We start from the raw sequence: 27,887 nt of genomic DNA, 5'->3' as shown, positions 1-27,887 counted from the left end.
GTTGTTGGAACCCAGTCCTTCACAACCAAACAACCTCTTGCCCAGGCTGTAGGCTGGTGGGGTGGAGGTCCCCTAATTTGCTTGGCCTTACAAAACCTGAGGAGATACCTCCATGACTCTGAGGGGTAACAGACATATCCTCTCCTAATCTCTCCACACTGCTCAGGGTGGTTCAACAAGACTGTACTTTGGAGAACAGTAGAGGCAGTAAAGTGATAGTACTTTCCTGTAGTGCAGCAAGTGAAACACTCCAGACCCTCACAATTGTGGCAGTAATTCCTTTGAGGTTTTCTGGTGACATTAGCCAACTCCTCAAGTCTTTCTCTTGATAGAATTAGAGACCTGCTATGGTCTGTGGGATGTCATTAGCATCAGCACTGGTTTCATCTGAAAAGGCTGAAGCACTGAAAAGCAGCTTGTGAAAGTAAGAGCTATTCGAAATATTGTTTTAATGGGAAACCAAAGAGGTCATGTAGCATAGCTCAGATGTAGCTTTCAAGACAACAGTAGCTAAAAGATAGAACAACATACAGAGAAACTGAATGTGGTGTTTATGTTATTTGTTTTAGCATGATACCTTCTTGCTTTTCTCTTTGCTTTTCACCTCATTTGCACCAATATCAACCACAGCGGTAGTGGATCAAGGGTTGGACCTGATGATCTCGGAGGTCCCTTCCAACTCAGCTGATTCTATGATTCTATGAAAATAGCATAATTGAAGGCAGTGGGATCACATCGCATAAACCCATCTGATGTGAAGACATGATCAAACTTTAAATACAAATATATTACTAGTTCTAGGACTGCTACTAGACAATGGTGTAAATCCTCATTACCTAAGGGGCAGTTTTGTGTCTGGAGCTCTGTTTGCACAGGGCTTTACCTTCTATAGAAGGCTGCCTAACTGGTTTCTGCACTTTGTCATCTAAGCGGCCTAAAAATATGCTGACAATAAAAGCTTTTTTTGACAGTTGTGTAGAGGCCTCTAGTGGGGAGATAAACAGAGAGTGGAAGTTATTCATCCTTCTCCCTCCCCCACTCAGCCTAATGCTCCACCCAAGTCAACAGAGCCAAAAATGTGCCCACTGCAGAAGCTTTCTTTTATTTTTGAAAGTTAATCTCCTACAGAACTGGATTATGACTGGCTAATCCCTTTAACCACAGGCACATAATGTTGGAAATGGATAACTTGCCTAGAAACCTGCTCAGAGCACACGCGTTTTAGACACATACCTGACCTGTTAAAGACACTGCCCGTTGCTCTGTGCTGGCTCCTGCCTTACTGAAGAGCCCATCTTACCCTCACAGAGAGGGTTTTACTGAGCTGCTGTGTGCTACCCTCCACATTATGCTGGAGCTCTGCTATTCCATCTCCTGCCTTCTCGTAATGTGTATTATGTTTTCACTGGGGAGCTGTAGTAAAGATTTTAAATGAGCAGTTTCTGCTCAATACACAAGCCTGCTACCCTATTAAACAGATAGATGTTGTACTTCTCATTGTGCTGGACTCTTCTGTGGCAGTTTTTGTACCAGGTCCCACACTACACTGCTTTTTATTTACATTTCAAAACACCTGTCTAGAGATGTGCATGCAGCACAAAAATTAAAATTACAGCCTAGTGCCAGAAATATGCTAAATATTTCTGCCTGGTTGATACTATACTGGAATGTGGGAGAGTGGAAATGGAAGAAAAAGCATTATTATTTCATTTAGAAAGAATATGAAGAACCAAAGCTTTTTTGATTAGTAGTGTGAAGCTCAAAGGTGAGTTATGGTACAGAATTAATAATACATCTTAGTTGATGAGTCAGCCCTGAGCAGGGAGGCAGTGACATTATTTTTGTTAGACACTGTCTGAGCTTTGCTGGTATTTGTTCCACAATCAGATAGTATCTGGGGTATTGATTTAGTATAAATAGCAATACTGGTTATAGTCTAATCATGTAAGTGGGAGGCAGCTTCTAAACATATAATTACTTATACAGAAATTCATCTATGCTCTGTGCTGAATTATCATATAAAAAAGAATATTATTACTGCTCTGTAATGGCACAGAGGTGAAGATAATCATGACACAATATATGCTGAGTCTCACATTAAAGACTAATCCAATGCTACTTTGTGATTCAGGGTGTGAAATTAGAGGCAGCCAAATGTAGTCTTACCCACCTCATATGCTTCAGTGTTCATATCTTCTTGATGTAAGATGGAAGGGGAATTTTACTCTTTCAGCACAGGCAAACCTCAAATTTACAGATACTTACAAAATGGCCATATCTTTTGCCTGCAGACTCCATGCAGTACCAGTTTCTAATCAGATAATGTATATTCACTACACATAATGCCTAGAAAATCATTCTAAATAAGAAAGTTTTAAGCTGGTACAAAGAGACACTGTCATAATATGAAATAAGACTCTGCCCAAAAAAATCACTGATAAAGGAGAGCAAAGGCATTATTTCTTTTTGTCATTTTAGTATTGACCAGCACTGGCATAATGAAATAAAGAGTTGTTAGCTTCACAGATTTCTACTACATTGGAAACAGAAGCAACAGTATACTACTATATTAAATGTGCATCACTTCTGTCTCCTAGGCATAACAGGGAAAAATTTATCACTATAGTGCACACAACATGTCCCCATGTATCAGAGTCCCTTCATCATATGTTTGTGCCTCCAATTCAATAGCCTTTGTACTACAAAAGCCAATCTTTCACCAGAGAAGACACAAAAAAAATGCACGAAGACCGTGCACAAAGGTAGGTGTCTGCATCGGATCGGCCTCTGTCAGCAGAATCCAAGGTCTAGGTAAACTGTTTTGGAAATCATTCAGATGCTCAGGCAATGTCTAGGCTACAACCAGCACATGAACTTCACCTGCTGTCATGAGATTTCCAAGGACACAGCTGGCAAGTGAGGGAGTCTATCAGCCCATGGATGCTCAGAAATGTTGATGCCGTCTTTCTGAATGCATCAGCCAGAGCAACCTGAGAATGGTCCTTGTCTCTGGGGGGCAACTACCTGCAACACAGAATTTTTTACAGTCCTGTCAAACTGAAAAGTGTTTTCCATATGCTGAAGATTTGTTGTTTTATTTATGATGCTGTGATGGCTTACTGTAATCAAACAGTGTAATATGGGCAGCAGTCTCACTAGAGCAGAAAGCAGATATTATTTCATTTATTAAGATAGTTAACACTTAAGACTTCAAATATTGCTAATTTCTTAAAATAATTCTTAAATGAGATAACCGGATCTACATAAGACATTTGCTTCTGGTCTGTGGAATGGGTTTGGCTTTCAATGCTGCAATGAGTAGGAAGTGCTCAGATATCTCTGATGACAGAGACTGCATAGATGTTTCAACTTAATTATGTATCTAAAAATTTTGTAGGTTTTAATTCTAGTCTCCCTCCATTTCCTATTAAATTCAAGGGTCCTTCCATTAATTGAAAGACCTGACAGCGATGTGAGATTTATAAATCTGGATTTTAAATTAAGTAATTTAGATTACTTGGGATAATCCAAAGCGCATTCTTAGTTTGACTGACACACTTTGTGCCCCCAGGAGCTGAATTCAGATATTTTTCATGTGCGTCTTGGGAGAGCAAAGACTGCTACACCAGAATAGACTACAGGTCTAAGCTGCTGTTAAATTCTTTGCACAGTCCTGAGAATGTTTAATGGACCAATACAAAATAATTCTGTTTCCGGGAGGAGAGCGGATGACTCAAGAAGCTGTAGAGACCCCATCATCCAGCTGTTAACAGACACCATTTACCACTCCAGAAACTTGTATTTAATATTTTCAACCCTTAACTCAAGGCCTTTGCAAAGGTTCCTAAGCTGTGACAGTTTGTTTGAAATAGTACAAACTATAGACAGATCTTTCAACCACTGCAATACCCAGATGCAGTCTCTGCCTCAGTTCCTCCAACTGCTGTGCCCATTCTCTGCAAGATGGGCTGGCTCAGGTCGGAACTCACAGATTTTCTTGTGCAGAGTTTGTCCTGGAGAAATGCTGTTGAATCTCCTGCTTATCAAGGCACAAACAATTTTACTAGTTCAAATAAAAATCTTCGTGGTCTATTGCCCCAATAAGGACTATTCAACTGTTGCTAATTTATGCATTGAACTGAAGCATTGTGTCATCTTGTGCTTACATGCATAAGACAAGAAAAAAATGAAGCAAAAGTTTCATTGCAAGCATTTAGTACAAGGAGTTCATAATTCTAAATTCATGAATTGCAAATAAACAGACCTGTAATAGATGATGAACCTGAACATGAATGCCGAGCAGTTTTTATGTCCATTATACTCTCACCTCAGCAAATCAAAAATGATTTAAAATTCCTTTGGTGGCACAATAAGAACTGGTTGATTGTAGAAGGGGAGATACTACTGCTTAAGAAACAGTATTTGTCTCATAGTAGTAGGTGGAATTTCTCTGATTCGCTCATTTTGGCCATCAGGGGCCTTTTTGTGATGTAGCAGTGGCAAATGTACAGCTGGGAATAGACTTTTTAAAAAAAAATTTAAAATATTCTATATTGAACATTTGATAGATGAGAATGTATTGAGGAAGCATGTTGACGAGGCACTGGATGCAGTAAGCCTAGGAAAGATTTTATTTAGCTGAGAAAAGTATAAGGTTATGCAAATAAGTGCAAGAGCAGAAGGATGACAAGGTGCACATTTTCTATCTCACTGCTTCCAGAATAGACACATACGAGAGAGTACCAGCCTCTGCATGATTAGTTTTCTACTGATACATCTCATGTTTGTTACAGTGAATTTCTAACAAAAGGACAGGCCACTCCAGCAATTTGTTTCTCAAAATATTTAAACTTCCTTGGGGCCAAATTGTGGTACAATTTCCAGAGCCACAGAAGGGAACAATAGGATTCAGATACACCATAAAAAATTACTGTGAGTAGCTGCTTGAGCAGGACACTTGGTGACTCAGCTTGTATTGCAGCCTGCTGCTGGGCCAGTGGAACATTATTCAGACCTTTGCATTGGTTTCACAGAAAAGCCACAGTTCGGCCTTGAAAGAATTGTTCTCCATCCTTATATTATGCCTGAATTGTCAGCATTAACCAATTAACCAATTGTTACTGTTGGATTTACGTGGTATTGCTGGTTAATAAAATGGCCAAGCATGTTACGTGGGAATTCTGAACATTGTAGAAGGGTATTCATAACTTATCATAGTTTTTCAAGGCAAAACTCAGCATTACGGTTGGTTGCAGAGTGGTGGCACAGTCTGTGTTAGGGCTGGGGGGAAGAAGTGGAAAAGGGGACAGGGGTGTTTAAGTGGGCAAAAGTTTAAATGAAGGGAGTTTAGGTTAAGAGGGTATTGAAGGAAAAACTGTGACAGAAAAGAAAAGCAACAGAAAGCTATAAATGGAAATATTTTCCTTTCCTGATACTTCTGAGCCAGGTAGCAATTTTATCTGAGTGGGAGCAGTGCAAGCCTTGAAGTGGTAACCGTCCTGTATACTCCTGTGTGGAGGCTGGAGCTGGACAGTATGCAAGGTGGAGTATCCTGTCGCAGGACAACTACCTGCTCTGACCCCGCCCTGAGCAATTTTCAGATATCCTGCCTCAGATTCTGTCTCTTACAAGCCGCTGGAGCTTCACTGACTTTGTAGTGACACTTCTTCCCTTTCCTCTGTCAACTCCGGCAGCAAGAGGGGCAAAGACATACTGCGTGTGTAGTAGCACTGTGCCATCGGAAACAGCCACTTGGGAGCTTTTAAATCACAAGTTCATTACAAAATTCACATCTTGTTTAAGGGCTGTGCTCATCGTGCTCACCAGACTTGCTGCGCATGCCAGTCTGGGAAGCTGAGCAGCATGAAAGAGTTCAGTTCCTCCAGAGCTTGTGTACAGCTGCACGCTCAGATGAACCCTCACAGACATTGTGCCTTGCTGTTTGACAGGGTTCATTTTCTACTGCACTCCAGCACACCCACATACCCCTGCTCACCCAGGCACAGGCACACACAGACACATGAGTACCTCTGTGAGAAAGTTACGGTAACCAACAGTTATAATTTTACTTAATCCTTTATGAAGTTTTTCATCAAAAAGGTTTTAGTATTTTTCTAGCATGACATTTTATTGCACTCTAGATAATGCACCCTTGCCGATTCTGGCAACAGTACAGCCTTCAGAAAACATATGAAATATTTTTATAAGGAATTTTTTCTGATCTGCCTTCAACAGGTAACAAACTGATTTCAAACCGTCTGTATTCCCTTCAATGAAACAACAATATTTGTCAGAGCAAGATAGCTGAAGAAAATCACCCTGTCCAAACTACTGTCCATTCTAAACTGTTTTCATTCTTGCTTCTTAGATTCACATTTATTTTTCATATAAGAATTTACTGAAATTTTTTGAACCATTTTGAAATACTGACTGAAATGAAACCTGCTACAAGCTGTTCCTTGCCTGTCTGGAAAAACCTGGGTCTGATGTTCTTGTCATCCATACCATTTTAATTTACTTGACTTAATCCTTATTTTCATCTCAAACAGAATCATAGATCCTCATTCCTCAGAAATTGTCAGAATTATGATTTATTTTTATTTTTATCACTATTTTATATACTGCTTTGATTTATTTGCATGTATTCCTTTATCCACTTCGGTCAGCAATAATCACATTTTGCTTAAACATGGTACCTTGTTAATCTCTGACACTGAGCTGTAATACTATGCTTTTTCCTGGATTTATGCAAATCTGAAAGCAGAAATGCTGTTACTAAGGACTCACACACTTTAATGACAGGGGTGCATTTGCAAGATCAAAGAACAAAATTCTAGCCTCACTGTAGTCATCTGAAGGCAGTCATTGACAAAAAGAGCTCCTGGATCTTTCTTAAAATAATAGATCTCTTAGAGAATTATTTGGTTGCTTGCTTTGGTGTGGGTTGTTTTTTTTTCCAACTAAACAAAGCTTCTGACATTTTAAATTGTTTCCACCCAAATTGAAGGAAAAAGTATTTTTTATTAATTCTGAGGGAAAAAATACTTGGATAAAACAAAGTTGCTATTTTTTCAGTTTGTAGCAAAAACTGTGTATGTTTTATGTTGAAAAATATTGAGACAGTTTTACTTTTATTGTCTTCTTTTCAAAATAAAACTTCAGTGGAATATCCCTGAAGAAAGCTTCAACCATGGGAAACAAATTTGTCTATTGCTTCATCATGACAGTATATGAATGCTTCCCAAATGGATTTTTCCTGATAGCATCCTTATGACATGAATAGATCTTCCCCTTCTCCTCCTACAGACGAGGACAAAGGCACAAATATTCACATCAAAACCTCCTCCTCTTTTGTTAAATTTTAAATGCTAAGCCCCAGATTTTCCAAACCATGTTGTTAAATGGTGCTTTATTTATGGCAGAGGGCTTTATTTACTTTGAGTTCCCAATGGCTTGGGTTGTCACCCAGATGTCCCCTGGTAGGCACTACAGCAAAGAGCACACACACATAGTCACCACCTGTGAAAAAAAAAGTGACCTATGCCACTTGCTCAGGGACACCTGACCCAGCAAGAGCACTGGGGCTCTACAGGGCCTGTCCCAGCCTTGGGACTGTCTGCCTGTACAAAGGGAAAGATGTAGGGAACTGGCAGGGGACAAGTCATGTGAGGTAGCTGTCAGGGGACAGCTCTGGGGACTGTGCCTTATCCAGGCAGATCTCTTTGAATTTGATATATACTTGAAAAAATAAGTCCCACATTGGATCTGCTGTTAGACTGTTTCTTTGAAGGGGCTGGTGAGGAAACTGTTATATCCCACCCAAGAATGACATTGGGTTTCACAGTCAGAGGGCAGGACTGTGTGTCAGTCTCTGCTTTAATGGTACATACAGTCTTTCTGTGGCTGCAAGCCCTTCACTGCTTTCCTTTCTTATGGTGTGACAAGGTCCCTTTTAACAAGGCATTGATAAAGCCCATCTTCACCCATTTCCTGAATCTCATCTATCTCCTGTAGCATGTAAGGTGAGGATACAGAAGAAAACATTTTGTCAGACTGAACCTGATGAGTCCCATCTCATTCACCAGCAGATGAGCCTCAAATGATGAGATCGTCCCTTTGGCTTCATAGAGAAAGTGATCCTCTGTTGTGCACATTCAGGTAGATAGCTCCTTGCTTTTGGCTCATTCCAGTATTTTTTTTATCCTTAGACTGATACCACAGAGCTTTTCTTCTAACTGCCCAGCAGCCCCACTAGCGAGCTGGGAGAGCTGGAGGAGGCAGCCCTGTGCCATCATGCCCAGTGCCTGATGCTGGATGTGGATGTTAAGGCTGCAGGCAGAGCTCTGCTCAGCCCTGCCAGACCATGCTCACCAACAGGAGCATCAGGTTTCTTTAACAACCCTGCTCATCACTGCACTGCAAAGGCTTATGACTTGGCCAGATGTTGATAGGTTGTGGGGTTTTTTTTGTGAACACTGCCAGCATGTTTCTTACACCCAGTCATGAGTGGTCCATAACTCAGGTTTCAACTGCGATGCAAACTACGGAGATGTTACAGTCCTTCAACCAAATGGTGGCTGAAACTGTCTGGAATGGGTGAAGCAGCTTGTCTGTTCCTGCATGCCATGCTGGGAAGTCAGTGCACTGTTTTGCAGCGTATTTCCTGGATGTTTTGCTAATGCCTCTCTAAAACCATTAACCCTGGGGCAAGCACGCTGCAGGGGATATTTCAAATAACACAAATTAGCAGTTACGAGAAACTAAAAATGGTGTCTTAAAAGGACACATTTCAGACAGCATGCACCATAAATACCACTACTCATATGGTTTAGAAGAGGCATGGACTTACACAGTACACGTAATTTTTGAGGCCCTACAATTTTTCAACAGTAAATCTTTCCCCTGATTTAAAATCAAAATTCAATACAACCTTAACTATGGAGTTAACATGTTATCTCTGCAATGAAAAAAAATGGCTTGATGGCCAGGCCCAGAGAGTGATGGTGAATGGAATCACGTCCAGCTGGTGGCCAGTCACTAGTGACATACCCCAGGGTTTAGTTTTGAGGACAGTCCTGTCCAATGACTTGGACAAGGGGATCAACTGCACTCTCAGTCAGTTTGCAAATGACACTGAGCTGGCTGGGAGTGTTGATCTGCTGGAGAGTAGGAAGGCTGTACAGAACTGGTGAGCTGAGGCCAATGGTGTGAGATTCAACAAGGCTGACTGCTGGGTCCTGCACTTGTGTCAGAACAACCCCATGTAGTGCTACCAACCTAGGACACATTGGCTGGAAAGCTGCCTGTTGGAAAAGGACCTGGGTGTGCTGATCGATAGCCAGCTGAACACAAGCCATCAGTGTGCCCAGGTGTTCAAGAAGGCCAATGACATTCTGGTCCGTATCAGGAATAGTGTGGCCAGCAGGACTAGGGCAGTGATTGTCCCCCTGTACTCAGCACTGGTGAGGCCACACCTCAAGTGCTGTAAGTAATTCTGGGCCCCTCACTACAGGGAAGACATTGAGGTGCTGGATCGAGTCCAGAGAAGGGCAACAGAGCCAGTAAAGGGTCTACAGAGTAAGTCTTATGAGGAGTGGCTGAGGGAGCTGGGGTTGTTTAGCCTGGAGAAAAAGTAGGCTGTGAGGAGTGGGCCTTGTTGCTCTCTACGACTACCTGAAAGGAGGTGTCGGCCTCTTCTCCTAGGTAAAAAATAATAAGACAAGAAGGAATGGCTTCAAGTTGTGCCAGGAAAGGTTCAGATTGGATATTAGGAAAAAATTTCTTCATGGAACGGGTTTGTCCAGCATTGGAACAGGCTGTACAGGGAAGTGGTGTAGTCACCATCCCTGGAGGTACTTAAAAGGCATGTAGATGTGACACTTGGGGACATGGTTTAGTGGTGGATTTGTCAGATTAATGGGTGAACCAAGTGATCGTAGAGGTCTTTTCCAACCTAAATGATCCTGTGATATTTAACACCAGTAACTCATACAACTCCTACCATTATGTGTGGCCTGAAAGAAGGAATTCTAACTTTAGAACCAATGTTCTATGGAGTGCAGTCCACTTTTTCTTAATGGTCCAATTTGGTTCAAAGAATGCTTCAAGGCATTAAAAAAATGCTTTAAAAATGGCAGGTTTTCAACTACATATGTCAGGCTTCAGCCAAGAGTGAAATTTTATAACTTGTTGAAAAATAAGATCGTGTGATGGAAAAATCTCACACACCCTTAATTATTGTAGCCTGAATGAACTCAGTACAATAAAGGAAACTGATAAAACTCTGCAGACACAAAAGACAGGTCTGTAATAGGAAGGCAGATCAATGCTGTGTGTGCTAAGCTGCAGAGTTCTGGAGATCTGACTTTTTAATCAGAATGCCTGGCTTGCAGCCCCAGCAACATGCCTTCTGCATTGGCTGCATGAAAAACAAGCCCAGGAAGCGCTTGAGTGAAAAATAACACTGTTAAAAAAGCCCAGTTATTTTATGCTAGTTGTAACAGTCAAAGCTCCTGAGCCTCAGGTCCCTGAAAAATATAATCTTCTTACACTCTTCAGTGCAATGAGCATGTTCCATTTCTCTGTGAGGGGAAGAAGTTATAGCACATTCATTTCAGACACATAGAGCAAATGGGGTATAAGGGAAATAGGACTACAGTATTATTTAGGTACTTGAGTTCTGATGTTTTCTGTGTTAGTTACCTAATTATCTCTGAGGATCTGGGTTTGGGTGATTTGCACACAGCCATACAGAGCAGTGGCAGAAGAGGCAAACTTTGGTTCAGTAGTGCTGTTGTAAAGATAGTGTGTTTAAATTCTGTGCAACTGGGGATCATATTAATCACCTTATTTTATATTTCACTTTTTCCTTTCTCTTAGAGCAATGGTATAAAAGTACTTGTAATAGCGACATCTTTATGCCATTTGGCAGCTTATGTAGCTTAGCCAGTGTTCTCTGTAAAAAGAAATCAAGAATTTAAAACAAAACAAAAAACAAACAAACAAACCCATCCAAAACAAAAAAAAAACCCCACCATGTACCACATGTATCAAAATGGGCTTTAAAATATATTTGGGATTTCCACATTTAAATACGACCACATACCTTCTGAGCCACTCCTCCTGTTTTTCCAGCTCTTTAAGTTTTATATGTTTCTATCACTCTAAAGCTTAAATCGTAAACTGCATTATTTAGTTCTCTCACTCCCTCTCGTGGCTCTGTATTCTCCATACACCAACTCTAAACGATGGCTTCCAGAACTGCAGACAAACACTTCAGAGGAAACAGCATTAGTCTAATCTGCTGCAGATTTCCCTTTATGCACAAACGTGCTGGATACACTGGATTAATAGAAGGAGTTAAAGAAACTTAACAGGGAGGAACTGGCATCCCTACTGGTCTAGGCACACAAGTGGAGTGAGACGAGTGTGTTGGAGCTCACCATCTGATCTACAGTGTTGCCCCCTTCGATGGAATTTATGGCACGGTTCATTTGGAAATCCAACTGCTCACATAGCTCATGCCAGACCTGCTCCTTGTGTGGGGGAATCTGGGCAGGCATCAGGAAAATCTGAGAGGTTCCCTCCACAAGGCTCCCAGCAGATTGTTTTGTCAGATGTTGGCCACCCTGCAGATACAGCCCCAGGGTCTGTTGATCTCTGAGGGCTCCTGCCAAAACTCAGAATCACCTCCCATGGGCTGCTGGGGCTCTACCCTCCCTCCCCACTCCTCCCAGACTTTGTGGAGCTCTCTGTATCTCCCTTTAGGCCCCTTTGGTTCTGCAAGGGAAGGATTTCATGGTACAGGAGCCTGCCTCATGCAAAATTTACTCTATAAAACCTTTTCCCAGAGGTCAAAATAGAGGATCTTAATGTCAAGAGAGAGCACTCCTTTCTGTACGAGTCTCTGCACAGATCATCAGGGACATCAATAGGTCAGGCATACAGGCAGACAGCCAGTGATGGAAAACCCTTGCAATCTGAGATCCCTGCTTCTGTCTGGGATGAGCAGAGAGCCCTTACAAAGGTCAACATTTGACCAAAAAAATAAAAGTTTTGTTGTCTAAAAGAAATGGTGTTCCTTCCATGCCCTGATATGCAATAGAACAGATTATGATGACAGGAGATTTTTTGAAATTCCTTTAAGTATTTTCCATACAACTCTGTTGCTTCATATATTTGATTCTACTTATTGAAGCATTTGAAAATTAATATATCTTGAGACTGTGAACCTCTTCCACTGTCTGAAACAAAGTGAGACCAGCTTTCTTCCTGCTGAACAACATACAGGACCTGCTGGCCCAAGTCTCAGCATGTGCACCGTTCCTGTTAAAGATTGGGACTTGGTGCCCAGGGCTCTCCATATCTGAATATTAGATTCCAAACCTACCATGTGGATCCCATTAACTCCACCTTGAGAAAGAATACCAGAGCTCAGAGTGATAATCTGTAGTGAGGCTAACCCAAAATCCCCAGCCCAAGCAGCTGTGACCTCTGAAGGAGCTCAGACCCCAATCCAGAGATTTGTGACTTACCCCAGCTCCACAGGCTCTGCATGCAACATTAACACAACTCAAATCCCAGAGGACAAAAGCAAACGACAGACTTGCTGATGCCCCAGCTGTGCTTGATTTACTGAAACTGGATTACAGGCTTTCCCTATCACAACTGTCCATACCAGTGGCATGGCTGGAAGCAAAGGACATGATTTGTTTCTTCTGTGGTGTGTTAGTATGTTCCTGCTTATTTTCTCCTCAATACTGCAAATCAAGGTAAAGCAAGGTTTGATATTTTCTCACAAGCTGTTTCTCTGCAGAGTGGGAATGAGAACAAAGAGCTTGATTACAGAAATCTTTCAACTCCTCCTTCTCACTGGTCATCTCCTCATCCCCTCTAATGTCAGTAACTCCAATGCCACAGCTATTTTCTGATTCTTAACCTGGCAATGGAAAATACTAAAATCACTCACCTCTGCAATTTTTCCTGTGGGATATGAATCAACACTATCTACAATATGTTCATGTCTCTCTCAGTAAGTACAGCTGTGAGGAAGAGAACAAAACAAAAACAAATCCTCAGAGAGGTGAAACAATGGTGAGAACAAGCCTCCTGCAAAGCTTTCAAGCCTGCTGTGTTTTTATTGATACAGACTTCTCCATGAGCAGGATTTCTCACTGCTTCAGCATTTATAGTCTTGGGTGAAGGCAGTTGAGGTTCAGAAGCTTCCTGCGCAGTTTCTTGGGCTGCAATTTTGTTTTAAGAGTTTTAATTGTGTCCAGAATAATCCTCCTTTCCCTACTGCTGGTGTTTTCTAAAAATTGATCAACACGTGATTTTTCTGCTGTCTGTCAAAGATGAAGTCAGAAATCTGAATGAGGTATCTGCATTTTACATGTAGAGTGTAGACTTTGATCAAGGAGCTCCTTATAGCAATTATGCACAACATAATGGTCTCCAAAAGTAGCAAAGTAGAAAGACTGAGAAGAAGGTCCATATTAAATCCTTCTTCCCATCAGATACACCACTCACATCTGACCAGGAGAACAACCTCACCTTGGTGGTACCCTTTCAGTGAAAACTCTGACCAGGGCTCACCCACTGCACTTGAGAGCACAGGGACAGAAATACTTTTCCTTTGTACAGCAGATTGACACAATACATTCTAAGCAGACATAACCACAGGTCAGATCCTTACTCTGCCTCCAGAGGTTCAATCCCTTGTCTTTTTTCTCTGGTAAGAGTCAGGCTAAAATTGCTTTGGGAATAAGAGAGTTTTTGCTCTTGTAACCCTGTGAGGAAAAGATTAGGAAATCATCAGCATTGTCTTTTATATCTGAGAGAAGTCAGGCTCTACTAACAGATCACAGTGCAAACTGAGCAACATATGCATTGGTTTTAGAAGTGTGCCAAATGGTACCCAGGGCTAGGGAAGCAAAATAACATATGTGGATCAGTGCACCCACTAGAGTGACCTTTGCAGGGATCAGGTTATGTATGAATCATTTCTCCTCACTGGTGAGCTATACAGGTAGCCCAAGTAAACTTCTGGGATCCACTGACCTGCAGTTGCCATTTCTTAGGGATGCCCATTAAAGTTTCAGACAGGGAACATTTGAAACAAAATACCCATCATATAACTAAGCTATGTATTCAGAGAGATGTAATTCCCTGTGCCTTCCCTACGCACTTGTGTGCACACATATCCACACACGGGTACACATGTGCACAGCTCAGGATGGTGTGCATCCAGTCCAGCATCCTTTCATCTTTGCATCCTTTCAATCTTGCATCAATGTGATTCTATCACAAAGGAGAGTTTTTGAAACAAAAATGCCTCTACCCTTTGCATTTTCTTCATTTTTTTTTTCATTACTACTTTGCACAGAATATTTACTATACTTTTTGCAGCATGGCCTTTCAGGAGGGAAATCTGTGTTCCTCTGAGCCTGCCTTTTATTTGAATACTCCCGATTTTTCCTGTCTCATTCTTTATAATGGCATGGGCTGAAGGCAGCCCTTGATAATTCCCTTGAAACTCAGATCTCCCCTTTGCCTGGTGGGCTGCAAACTCAGAGCAGTTCCCAGGTTGTTTTGTTTGTGTTGGAAGATTTTTTTTCCTTTGTCCTCCTCGAGGAGCTTTCTTCAGCCTCCTGCAATTGTTTAATCCGGTTTCTGGGTCATGGGCAGTGTCCCAGGGATCTGTGGTCAGCTTAGTGAATTTGTGTGTACAAGTGGCTGCAGACCATTCTGCTCCCCTTCTTCACGACAGTTCTGCAGATGCTCTTTTGTTTTGCCCTGAAAAATAAGGGTAGCAACACCTGTCCCTTCAGAATATTGTGAAATCATCCTGAAAATCCAGTCTGAGATCCAGTGCCTCTGGAAACTTACATGAGCAACATGTTTTGTCCCAACAGATTTGGATTTATAGGAAAACCTTTGTAAAAACCCAAGCAATTTCTTCCTAAGATCAAACACTTCAAGAAAGTGAATCTATTTTTGGTGATTGCTGGCAAAGCTACATATAGGTGTTTCCTTTGAATTGCAGCTGCAAATAACTAAGTCCTAATCTCCTATGAAGAGCCCACAGTCAGATAATTTCTGAGCTGTCTGCTCAGTGAAACTCCCACACAGAAAAAGAAGAGGCTTTTCACTGTACCTTGAGAGCAGTTTTTGAGACCAATCTCCAAGAGAGGCAGCTGTAATTGTAAAGTAGATGAACTCTAGAGCTGAACTCTTTGCTGTGTTACAATAGTCATATGGGAATGCTTCTGGCAGCTGAGGAGCTGTGCTGCCATGGGGAAGCACAGTCAGACCCAGTTAAAGGCTTCTGATCTTAAATATCACAGTTAAACCTAACACAAGTTCAGAAGCAGGGAACTGTTAAATATAAGTTAATTGTAAGTCCTTTCCCTTCATTAAAATATCCTATATTCCATTTACTAAACAAATCTCATGTGGAAATTGGAAAGCAGAGCAAAACCCATATTGTTTGAGCAATACACATATATAGTACACAAAAATGATACATAAACTACATTACTAAGGAATATCTATATAGCTTGTTTGAGAAAAGACACACTTAGGTAATCAGCTCCAGCAAAATATTATTGCAGCATGAATGAAATTTCCAAGTTAAAAAACTTTGACAGTGATATTTTTGCCAAATTGATGCAGGAGCATTGCATCCTATTTTTGAGGAAAACAAAAAACAGTCTTAAGATGCTTGAGGATTTCTTTTTTGGAGGGACAAAATGGGTATCAGGGGTGTCCGAAGCTTAGACTGCCACTACTTTAGAATGCAGGAGGGAAAGGCAAGATTCTGGGAGCTGCAGTCAGGAATACATGCAGCTACACACAGACCAGGCTTCAGAAACAGCAGCAGCACAATATTGTCTGTATGTCAATACAACGAAAGCTGCTTCCATCAGTAGATGACACTCATTAGCATAGCATTGCTCTTACCACTCCAATGTGCTGCAAGTCTGACTGATACCAGACTCAAAGAAGACTTAGTTGGAAATGGTCATAGAATCACAAAATCATTGAATTATGTAGGTTGGAAAAGACCTCTAAGATCCTTGAGTCCAACTGTTAACCCAGCACTGCCATTATCTTCATTGCTAGGCTTCACGAACAAAGATTTGGGAAAGGCTCTATCCACATTTGTTACAAGCACGCTGGTGGCTAATAAGACCAATACGAGACAGACATGTCCGATTGCAAAAGGCACAGCAGAAAGACTCCTTAGGTGGTATATTCTGCAAGGCACGATTCTTTCTGCATTGTCTTTTCTCCTCAAGAGTGATCCTGCGTGTGTTCTCAAAGGAAGCAGCAGCGTTATAGATGGTGTGTCTCCAGGCCTCCCAATTTGAGGCCAGAGTAGACCAGTTATGATGATCAGTATGGCCAAGGCTTAGATGTTGCTTCAGGGAGTCCTTGAATCTTTTCTTTGGGGCTCCTTTCTTGCTGCAGCGCTGAACAAAAGGTCATGACTGGCCAGCTGGTAACACAGAATGCATTTTTACACTAATGGCAAGGTATTCTAGCTTTTGTTTCACATTGCACTGACTACATATTTACATAAACCCTACATCTGTTTAGTTAAGTTAAGCCAGAGGGTGATGATCTTTGTCTTTACAAAAGAGCTGTTTTAATTTTGTTGAATATAGCTTTCCATTTAAAAGATCAAAGTCAGTGCAGCCCCCTGCAGCAACAATTCAAAAGTTTCTTCAACTATTCAAATTAAGAAAACAGGAGAACTGGGACTGTAAAAGCAGAAAAAGGAAAATAAAAACTCCTTGGGGTCTTTATTTATCCTGAACTTGAAGAAAGACATTTTCCCTTCCATTAAAGTCCCATCGAGTGTCCTGGCTCTCCTGCATCTGAAAATGTCATGAATTGCATGATAGCAAAAGCAACATGAACATTTTTGGACAAATTTCCAGAAGCTGGTAAAGCTATGGGGAAAAGACTCAAATAGAGCAGTGTGAAGAAAACCTAGTGAAGAATTGGCCTCTCTAGACACCATCTTCTAGTTCCAGGCACTCAGCACAGTGAATAAAAGCATCACACTTGATAAAGCATCAGTTTATATATAAAATTGCTTGTTATCTCTACAGAAAATAATGGTTAAAATCATGACTTCAAAACTGTATCTGTAATGGGGATAGATACTTCATATCTTCTGAAAGACATCTCCTAGCATCTGATTTGGGGGACTTTGTCTTGCAAACTTTTATCTTTAGGAGGGGAATAGCTGAAAACCAGCCTTACATTTCACTGCTGAAGTTTATTATTTGCTTGTAAGTAGGTTCCTCACCTTCCAGATTGACAGCAGCACTACTCCCAACACTGGGTGAGGTCCATTGCTGTACCGCATGCTACAGGAGTATGGTACCAAGCATGCACCAAAATCCACTCTTTTCTACTGTTGTCCCGTGGTTATCCCTGGAAAGCAACTTGGGAACATGGACCAAAAGGAGCTGTAACAAGTTCCACCTTAGCCCTCAATCAGGACAATGAGGAAACAACCCAAGGTCTGTTTTGGCTCCAAGGAAACCTTTCCCAGAGATCCGTGTTGCCTCTACATTATGTCCACATAATACATCCACATTAGTTTTTCAGCTTCGATAAGGAGCGCACTTTTGAAGCTTTCGTCCTGACCTCCTGTCCTTACCACACTTTGCTTCATGCCATGCTTCCTGACATCTGTCAAATGGACTCCATCCAAACAAAAAGATCTGGTGTAGGAGCACACTTACTGCACTACAGCTGCTAGAACAAGACCAGTCAATGTGACCAGATTAGAGCTGGTCTCAAATAAATCTCTGAAATGCTGTCATGGAGGGCACACACTGGGTCCTCGGTGCCAGCTTCTCTGTGCTACAGATTGTCCCTACTTGTTCCAGGCCACCTGCTAACGTAGACACAGCCCGAAGAGGCTGTACTGCTGCTTTCTAACACTCTCACTGCTTAAATGGGTGAATAGTGCCATTTTAGGCACCATATGGTATCCCTGCAGGCTTCCAGCTGCCACTCTGCAGATCAACAGCTCAACCAAATGTCTTGTGTCATATCTGGCAGCCCCACGCAGACATCTCGGATACCTTAGGGAGACTAACTGCTGGGGATGTCTATGTTTAGGCAACTGAATACCACTTTATTTTAGCATCTATTCCCCTCTAGACCAAAAAAAGGTGCTTGAAATACTATGGTGAGTTCTGTGAAATAAAATAAACAAAAAACCCAGCAAAAATGAAATAAAAATAACATTTCTTTTAAAATTCTTTCATCTAAAACTCTTAGATATAATTTTTTTTTCTTAACTAAAAAGTACACAAATCTGGGAAAACAAAAGTATTGATTTGTCCTTCAAGAAATCCCTCAATTACAAATAGCATTTATTCTTTAGTAAGAGCTGAATTCACTGACTTTAACAAAACTATTGAGAAGCTTGAAAATAAGCTTCTGTGCTGGTCTAATGCTTTACCTACCAAGAAACAGCCTAAGTTTCTGAATCTGCATGGAAATACTTGGAGCTTACAGGTCTTTTTAAGCATTTAAACAAAAATTCTGACCTCTTGTGGCCGTCAAACTGCCCAACAAAAGTTTCTGTCGGTTTCTAATCCGGGTGATACTCTTGCTCGGTGTGCCATGGCTGGCATTTGTGTATTCCTGCTGCTCCTCTCCCAGGCCTGCCTGCATTCCAGCACTCATTGACAAACCTTGCATTTGAACGTTTTTGTGGATCCAGAGGAGGCCACAAACTTGATAAGAGGGTTGGAGCACCTCTTTTACAAAGACAGGCTGAGACAGCTGAGGCTGTTCATCCTGGAGAAGAGATTACTCTGGGTACACCTTAGAGCAGCATTCCAGTACCTAAAAGGGTCTTATAAAGAAAATGGAGAGTGACTTCTTACACACACCGATAGTGACAGAAGAAGGGCAAATAGTTTTAAACTAAAAGAGGGAGATTTAGATTAGATATCAGGAAGAAATTCTTTACTGTGAAGGTATTGAGGCACTGGAACAGTTTGCCCAGAGAAGTCGTGGATGCCTCATCTCTGGAAAGTGTTCAAGACCAGACTGAATAGGGCCCTGAAAAACCCGATCTAGTGGGTGTATCTCTGCCCATGGCAGGGGGTTTGGAACTAGGTGATCCTTAGGGTCCCTTCCAACCCTTGCAGCCTTTCTATGATTCTATGATTTGTTCTAAATGTAAATGAAGTGCAATCTTTTTAGATACCGTGGACAAAATTGCGGCAGAAATGCCACAGAAATGGGAAGTATGGGAGTGATTATGCACATTAACACATCCTGCATGTGGCACACAATTTCTTGCAGACCTTCAATTCTAACAAAGACATGAGAGAGGGAATGTTAGTTTGGTCTACCTTGCTTTGCTGGTCTCCTAGTGTGCATCAGTAGCTTTGGGTTAAAGAAAAATATGGACTACGAATATATTCTGCATTTGTGTAATCCATAGTGTCTGATGTCACTTTTTGCATATATATTATCAGCACTCTTTTAAATATGAACCTACACTTCTAAGAACTCAGCATCAAAAGCCAGACAGACTGGCTTCACATGCAAGTTTGCATAAGGAGAAAAGGCGTGCAGGGGCATTTCTTATGCCAAGTGATCTTTTACCTGGACAAGTTAAGGCTACACAACATTTAGGGCAGGCATGTATTTGCACCCTAATCATCCATGCACAGTGATGACTTCTATATGAGAATTTCCTCTATCCAGAGCTGAATACATGAATGTTTTATAATTTCTCAAAAGAATGGAGCACCTACAAGTATGTATTTTCAGTCTGCATATATGGTAAATCCTAAGGCTACTGTTATATGAATAATACACCAAACACAACAGCATCTATTACTAGTACGTATAAATGTATTATATTAATGACATATATTCAAAAACATTAAGTAGTGCATGAAAAAATGTATTTTTAGAAGTTTTTCTTTCTATTACCTTGTATATGCAGATTAGATATAGGAACTGAGTACTGAGTACATTTTTATCTAGAAGATAGATTCATTGATAACTGGATAACTGCACTTGTTTAACACAGGAAAGTAAGTAAAAGTAGTTTTAAATCGAATTTACAATTTAGTTATGCTTTTCTCTGGAACTGCATTAATTTCTGACCCCACAAAGGCTAATCCATATTCTTAGTTTTACACTTAGGAGTAATAATAGTGTAACTAATTTACATAAAAAACAAGCCTTTGCAGAGCTGAAGTCTTGATGGTAGCCTGCTTTCACATTCAACAAGTGCAAACACCCATACAAGAAAGAAAAACTGAAGTGAAAAGGTTCAATCATCCCCATTGCTCAGATTCTCTGCAGTTTTCCATTTTGCATTCTCTCAAAGAACACAGGTTCACATAACAAATATTAGTAGAATACAGAAAAAGTTTTGTAAAAAATATTTTAGCATTTGTAAAATGTTTTCAATTTCAGGTTCTTCTCAGGTCTCTGTTTCTAATTTGTCAATCTTCCTTGGTTTCCCCCTGAAATTAATTGATATTTCAGTTGCATATGTAGACAGGCTTGGATGTTATTACTAAGAGGCCTGGATGTTCACTGGTGCTCGCTTATGACACGTTTTTTCCAGGATGCCCATTACAGCAGCAGCTGCTCATCCTCTGTTCCAGCAAACAACACTGGGCCACTGGATTGTCTGAACGGGCTCTCCCGGTGACGAAGATGCAACACAATACTTTCTTAAAATGTCATGGTGTCAGAGATCACTCTGAGGTACTTCACACATGACTGTAGTATGTTTGTGTCTTTACTAAGAATGCTGAATGACATGTGAGTAGTGTTTTGCCTTATACAGAAAGGTATAGTAGCAACCACAAAACAGACAACCTGCATAGATTACTGTTGACAGAATAAAACAGTATTCAGAATAAAGCAATATTCAGTATTTCTGTGGGAAAAAAACACATCACTGTGCATTTTCAGGTACCAAAACCAGTGGGGCAATAAAAAGTCTCTTTTAAGTGCTGTTACACAGAAGTTGTTTTCACAAAGCAAAGTGTTTGTTAATTAGTTGCAGCACTGTCTTGAGAACCTCTTCCTTGGAGGGGCTGGCATCAACCACTTGGCATGCAGGATTCACCATCCTTCTGTATGACTCTTCAACTCTATTTTAAAACAAAACAAGGGAAATTAAACTTCAAAATGCAGGGATATGAAATGGCATTATTCATTGGTCTCAGAAGAAAGTGTTCACACTGCAGAGACAAAGGATATAAAATCTAATATGAAGCTAAGAACGAAATCTACTGCAAAAAGAAATAAACCATTAGTAACTACTATTATAATGTAAATCTCAAAGCACATAATTTCCCAGACATTGATTCCCAGAGCTCTAGCCATATTCACATATGGCATGGCATAAAGTATTTCTTTCTTTACAACTTGACACTGGATACAGTCTGGTACAGCAGTGCAGTGGACAGTCTGCTTCTAACACCTGAATTAACTTCAGATTCTGCTTAGGTGTCTCTGAACTGTGTGACATTGCACTGTGTAGCTGTGCTCACTGACTGATCTCACCTTTGACTAACTGGATTAGAGAGTTGACACATCATTCAAACCCTTCCTCTGATCAGCTATCCAGATGAATAACAGGATGAAATACAGGATGAAAACATCCTCACTTAGACTGTAAGCATAATGCAGAGCTCTCCCCCATTCAGCCTATGAGGGTGTGAATGAGGATGTCAATATCATTTCCTATGTTCCCAAAATTGCCATTAAGGCCGGAAGTCACAGGACGAATCAAGCAAGATTCTGGATATTCTCATGTCCAGGCTGACATAATTAACAAGTAGAAATAACCAAAGGCTTTCTGACAGGACTGAGATGTAGAAGTAGAACTTAAAGGATTCTTAAATGTTGTTCCCTAGTTCACTCATCCCTCTGCAGTTCCTACTAAATAAGCAGGGAGTTTCTGACTATACTGGGACCCAAGATACTTAGCACAGCTACATATCTATAAGACACAGCTAAGACATCTACAAGAGGAGATCTAAATTTTATGTTCTTAATCTGGAGCTCAATTCCAGACTTTTATGTTGTTATAGGCTATAAATCCCAGGAGGGAATTTTTCCTTCCCCTGCTCCACTGTAAGAAAAACGGAGTTCAAATGAGAAGGGGGTCAATTAGCTTTACAAAAGGTCTGGCTGGCAAAGCCGAATTCCTAGCTAATGGCCCGTCAAAGGCTGGAGTGGGGGGAGAGGAGGAGTTTGGGAGTTTTTGGGTAGCTGGCCCAGTTCACAGGGTTTCCCCCATTGGAGGAAGGGTCCCCATTTTCTTTTCGGCTTCTCCCGTGACCCGAGACCACCCCCCAGAGCCCTCCCCTCATGGTGACCGCCAGAGCCCGACAGCGCCCCCTGCAGGCCAACACGAGAACTGCAGGCTCGGCACATCCAGCGATCCAACAGCGCCCCCTGCCGGCCGGGATTGGAACTGTGCTAAAGGACAGAGAAGTATTCAGACTGTTTCTTTTGTTTGAAGGGGACTTTTGGGTACAGGACTATTATCTAGGTTTTTTGTGTGTTCTGTTACTGTTCTTGCCAACACACATATATCTTTTAATAAAGGGTTGTTATTTCTTCTGTTTTTTCCACACTTCCTCGATTAAAGCCCCTTAATTTTGAATTTATAATTGCTGAGAGAGAGGAGTTTGGTTTGTCTCATAATTCATCCTCTTTAGCAAACATTCCAGTCTCTTCAAACCGAGACACATGTGGAAAGAGTGTGTTTCAACTTCTTGCCTTGCAGTTCTGAAATTTTTAGGTCTCTCCCCTTCATGACCAAGCTAAGAAAGGTGCTAAAATAAAAGCAGCAAGTAGAAAATACAAGTATTTTAATTCAAAGCTCCTTTGCAGGATGATTAAATTCTACACCTGCAGCTTTTGAACACTTTCAATCAGAACTGACATAATTTACCCTCTCTGTCAACCATTAATCCTTTCCAAAAAAACCTCAAACCAAGAGCTTAGACATAGGAAATCCTTGTCCCAGTAATGTGAGTGGTACATTTGCCACTGATCCCACAGAAGCCAAGATTGCATCCAGCCTCTTATTCCTCATTAAAGGGTACCTTTGGCGAAACAAGCTGTTAGCTTCCAACTCTGCTTCCTCCTTTGTTTTCTCCAGCCCCCGACGCTGAAGTCTCTGGACTCGTTCCTCAGGGTCAACAGTCAAGAGAAGAACAAGATCAGGTTTAAGCAGATCCTCAGGCCACTGGTACACTTCATCGTGAGCTGGTGGAAGATCCTTCACTTTCCCATTTGTTTCAGTGGCAATTGTGTAGGCAGCTGTGCTGTGCCAGTATCTGTCAGATGGAGAGAGAAATTTTAAAGAGGACACTAATTCTTCCATAATATAGGAGAGAGTTGTCACTATAACGAGAAGTCAATAATGATGAGATAGATGACACGGTGGGTTTGAGGGGAAATGCAAAGAACAGTTCTGCGACATCCATTATTTCTTAACAGTGATAATACTCAGTGCACTACTCAGAGTTCATGTGAATTATTAATTAAAACATATGGCAGTAGCTACACATTAGGCAAAGAGACTTCCAGAGTGAGGTCAAAGAAGAGTTACATTTTATCTCAAAATCCAGTCCTCTGAGTCCTTTTTTTGTGGTTCCCAACCTACTTCATGCAACAGATTTGCTAGAGAACACACAGTCTTTACAAACATGTGAATTAAGACAGGTATTATTAATGGTTGTGCATTTCACTTGCATTTAATGTTCCCCACACAAGGCACTGTGTTTGATGGATTTCAGTGGATTTGAGATTGGTTAAAAATAGTACATACAATGTCTGTGTATATCTCTGTGTGTGTGTGTGTATGTGTGTGTGTATGTGTTGTGGCAGGAGGTTACAGTACACCTACTGAAATAAGCCAGAAGGTTCAAAGTGCACCTAGACCTTCTTTATTAAGAGTAATACTGTAAGCTGCCTACAAAGGTTAATGAATACTAGAAATAACAAAAACAAAACCAAATCCAAAAAAGTGGGAAGCATGTTTCTGGCTTTATATACGCAAAGAGTGAGTCTACCTAAAACTCAGTCATTCCAATCCACCCGTATCTCATCTTAGAGAAAGGCATGACCAGCAGCCCACATGCTCCTCAGGTTTGTCATGAAACTCTGGTCTAGCTCAGGATGCACAGCTTGAGCCTCCACTATTCCTAATTGAAGATGTAATAATTTTCATGTGTCCAAAAGCTAGTTATGAGTATTACCCTGATGGAAGTTCCCTAACTTACTATTATCATCTTTGGAAGATTTAATATTTATCTGACTCTCTGCAGAGTAGTGCTTCAAAAAAAAACCCCAAAACAAATCACAAACAAAACCAAATCAACTCCTCCTCCTCCAAAGAAAGGAGACAATTGTTGACCGCTTCTGCTTGTAACACTGAACAACTATATGATAGCACTGACATAAGAGGGCTTCTCTAGTATACAAACCTGTCTATGATCACAGGTGCCTGAGTGGATGCTTTTGCTATTTCTGAAGCGAGAATGTAGTTGCCCGCAGCATAAAATGCTCTTTTAATGGGTGTTGGTTCATCATCAAATACAGTCCTCCACTGGCTGATGCAAGGTGGTGGGGACCTTAGCAGAATGCCATTCAGGTTGTCCTTAACAGCCTCGGTCACAGTGGTTTTGCCTGCATTTCATTTACAGAAGGAAATATTTGTGTTATTATGTGTCAGATACACCTCAGTTTTAAAAACTGAAAAACTGTCCTGCCTGTTCATTTGGAGAAAATGTTCTGACACCTGAATATGTAACTTGAATATCTCGTGATAAGGTTGTCAGGGGAAAATTATTCTGAGTCTGGTTGCAGGAATTATTACTTTCCTTCCTGCTCTCTGGGCCTTCCAGCCGTTCCCCTTGCCAACTTTCAGTCTTTACTCCCTTTAATACATTAAATGTATGGCAATTTTTCTGTATATTTATTTATAATACTTTTTGAGGTCACAGTTCATGTGGATATTGCCCTGCTGTCCTTTCTTTTAAAGGGGATTTTCAGTTCTCTTTAACTGAAAAGTCAGAAAACAGAGGCAACTAATATTTCTCTGATCTAAACTGCTGCCAGTCTCTCAGACTACCATTATTTTAGTTCATTTATTTGAAAACTCTCCAGTAAAAGTGTTTCATCATCTGCATAAGAAATTAAATTTTCAGTACTCCACTCTTTGTATTCTTTCATTTAATTAGATAACGAATTAACCCACAGAGTGAAAATTAGTGTAGACTCATCTTTTACAAGTCAGGGAAAACAGACTGGCATTTATAATTATTAATTTCTTCAATTCTGTTGCAGGTTTCCAGGATTTTTTTTTTTTTTTAATTTTTAAGACTTACACCTGAATGAAAGCCAGAGCACTTGCTCTTTTCAACAATTTCTCATCTATAGTTCCTCACCCACACATTGCTCTTACCAGTGGCATCCAGCCCCTCAAAAACTATGACGGGAAAATCGCCCTTTTTTTGGTGCTCCGGACATTTCTCCAGCAGGTCGAGTACTGCTTCAGCCTCTGGGATCCTGTCTGCATACTGCAAGGAGAGATCATAGAACGTGTTGGGTCAGAAGGGACCTTGATCACTCATCTATCCAACCCCCAGGCAGCACACTGGGACATCTTAAACCAGATCAGGTCGCTCAGAGCCCTGTTCAACCAAGCCAGGAATGTTTCCAGGGATGGGGCATCCACCACCTCTCTGGGAAACCTGTGCCAGTGTTTCGCTACCCTCATCGAAAAAACTTCTTCCTTACACCGGGTCAGGATCTGCCGTCCCTCCGTTTGAAACAATTACCCCTTGTCCCCCTCGCACCCGCCCGCCCCACGAAGCCGAAGATCTCTCCGTGCTGACCTGGCGCAGGCGGTGGCGGAGGGCGGTGGCCGAGGGTGGCAGGGCTTGGCCGAGGGGCCCGGGGCCCGGCGACCCGGGGCGCAGCGCGCGCAGCATCGCCAGGCCGGGAGCCGGCCGGGAGCCGGGAGCAGGAGCCAGAGCCGGGAGCCGGTCCGTGGCAGCTCGAGGGGGGCGCGGGCGGCGGAGGAGGAGCCGGGAACGAACTAGAGCGGCAGGCCGGGAAAGCGCCGGTCTGCGGGGACCGGTCCAGAGCCAAGGGCAGCTCCTTGGGGAGCCTCTTCTGCCTCCCCCACCCCGCATCAGTGGTACTGGGATGAACGGACTCGGTCCCACGGGGAATGGCTCTGTGAGCGAGTGGGCAGCAACAAACGTGGGAAGTAAGGCCCTAGCCTAGGGGTCCGCCAGCACCAAAGGGTCACATTCCCACGGGCTCACGTGGCTGAATCCTGGTGGTCTCCTAAAAAATAAAATAGAATAATTATTTTATTTTTTTTTTAAGGAGAAGTGCCAATATGCTCCGCTGTTTGGGACTGGCCCAAAAGAGTCACACAAGTCCTAAACTGCTTTGTTGAGTGGCAGTGCCCAACCAGCACTGAGCTGTCGGGCATACTGGCAGCTTAACCCCATTATTTGTTTACTCAGTGCCTTGATAATAAGATCAACAATAGACACAAATAATTTTGGGAGTAAAACGAACTTTTACAAGCCTGCAATGTTTTTGTAACTTTATGATGCCAAATTTCAGCTTTCATCAGCTCAGCGGCAGGAACCAGAAGCACTGAAAATAGCTATAGCACTTAGTCTTATGACAGCTGCTCTGAGTAATGTTGCCCAAAATGTAGATTTTGAGTTTTCAAAATATGTAACTTAAAATGTAGGACAACCTGCAACTCTGTAGAATCCTTTTCCTCACTTTCAATAGTTGAAAACCTGCCACCTAGAGAGATCCAAAGTTAAACTTCTGATGCATTTTCTGAAAGAATATACTCTACAAGCTAGTGTAATCTACAAGAAATTCTTCAGAAACTTGATGTCTTCCTCTGGTCAGCTCAAATATACTGCACAAGTAGCTTTTGCTTAGTGTATCTGCAGGGACAGTGAAGCAGCTGGTAGGCAGTATCAGTTCGACAGAGATCAGCTGCACTAGTTGGAAACAGCCCATGCTGAGGAAGCCGGTGGAAGGCTGGGCCAGAGTTGAAACTGGGAATGAAGCCTTAGAGTCTCTTCAATAGTCTCAGCATCAGATACCAAAACTGCCTTTTTTTTTAAGGCACTTTACCATACCTGAGAATTCCTGCATAATTCCAAATGACTCAAGCACATGACTATGGCTGGCTATGGATACCAGAAGACACAGGGTAAAACACAGTTCGTTATACAGGAAGCCAATAGATGGTAATTTTAAGACCATGATAATATCTACTGAGTCAAAGTAGTGGCTATTCTCACACAATATTTTGTCTTGCGGAATGACATGCTCTGCATAAGCCTGGCTTATCCATGGTCCCTTCTCCTAGTCCTGCTCCTCCAGCATCCACAGTCACTGAATTAGGAGTGGTAGACAGCACATCCTCCTCTTTTTCTTTTAGCACCTACTATGGATCTTTGTTCATACATCTATCTAAATCCCTTTCTGACTCTGTGATACAGTCTACCTCCACAAACCCCTCTGTCCTCAAATTCCAGCAGTGAAACTGTTGCATAAAAACTTTTCTTTTATAAGTTTTAAACTCATATTCTACTTGTTTCAACAAGTGCCCCTTCCAATATTATTACTGATTTTAGTGAATAACAGTTCAACATTCAGCTTATTTATCACCTACATGATTTTTTCAAGGTCAGTCAGATTTCCCCTTCAGCTTTTTCATGTCAGAAATGACAGCCTCCATTTCTTGCAAGGCAGGTGCTTCATCCCCTTGATCACTTGGAACCAGGGATAACTTATTTAGCTCCGTAAGG

General features: G+C 41.5%; 1 protein-coding gene across 1 annotated transcript; it reads right to left on the bottom strand.

Annotated features, from left to right (window-relative positions):
* Nucleotides 1–19,877: 19,877 nt before the first annotated feature.
* On the bottom strand, nt 19,878–26,228 carry CMPK2 (cytidine/uridine monophosphate kinase 2). The gene is made up of 5 exons (XM_029965782.1): nt 25,872–26,228; nt 25,496–25,610; nt 24,516–24,717; nt 23,130–23,363; nt 19,878–21,161 (listed from the first exon to the last, which is right to left on the bottom strand). Exons 1-5 carry the CDS (start codon nt 26,226–26,228, stop codon nt 21,041–21,043), a joined length of 1,029 nt encoding a protein of 342 aa, XP_029821642.1. The 3' UTR covers nt 19,878–21,040.
* Between the last annotated feature and the right edge of the window lie 1,659 nt (nt 26,229–27,887).

This window comes from Manacus vitellinus, unplaced genomic scaffold (assembly GCF_001715985.3).
Source record: "Manacus vitellinus isolate BGI_N305 unplaced genomic scaffold, ASM171598v3 scaffold_11_pilon, whole genome shotgun sequence".
Taxonomy (NCBI): domain Eukaryota; kingdom Metazoa; phylum Chordata; class Aves; order Passeriformes; family Pipridae; genus Manacus; species Manacus vitellinus.
This window is presented reverse-complemented; position numbering and strand designations above follow the sequence as displayed.

Bases quoted from the DNA above. Each gene is read 5' to 3' on its own strand.
- CMPK2 (XM_029965782.1), bottom strand. From the start codon at position 26,228: ATGCGGGGTGGGGGAGGCAGAAGAGGCTCCCCAAGGAGCTGCCCTTGG. The intron at 25,611-25,871 runs GTAATTGTTTCA...CTCTCCTTGCAG, and splicing joins GGGTGCGAGGGGGACAAGGG to TATGCAGACAGGATCCCAGA. The intron at 23,364-24,515 runs GTTTGTATACTA...TCCATCTGACAG, and splicing joins GCACCTGTGATCATAGACAG to ATACTGGCACAGCACAGCTG.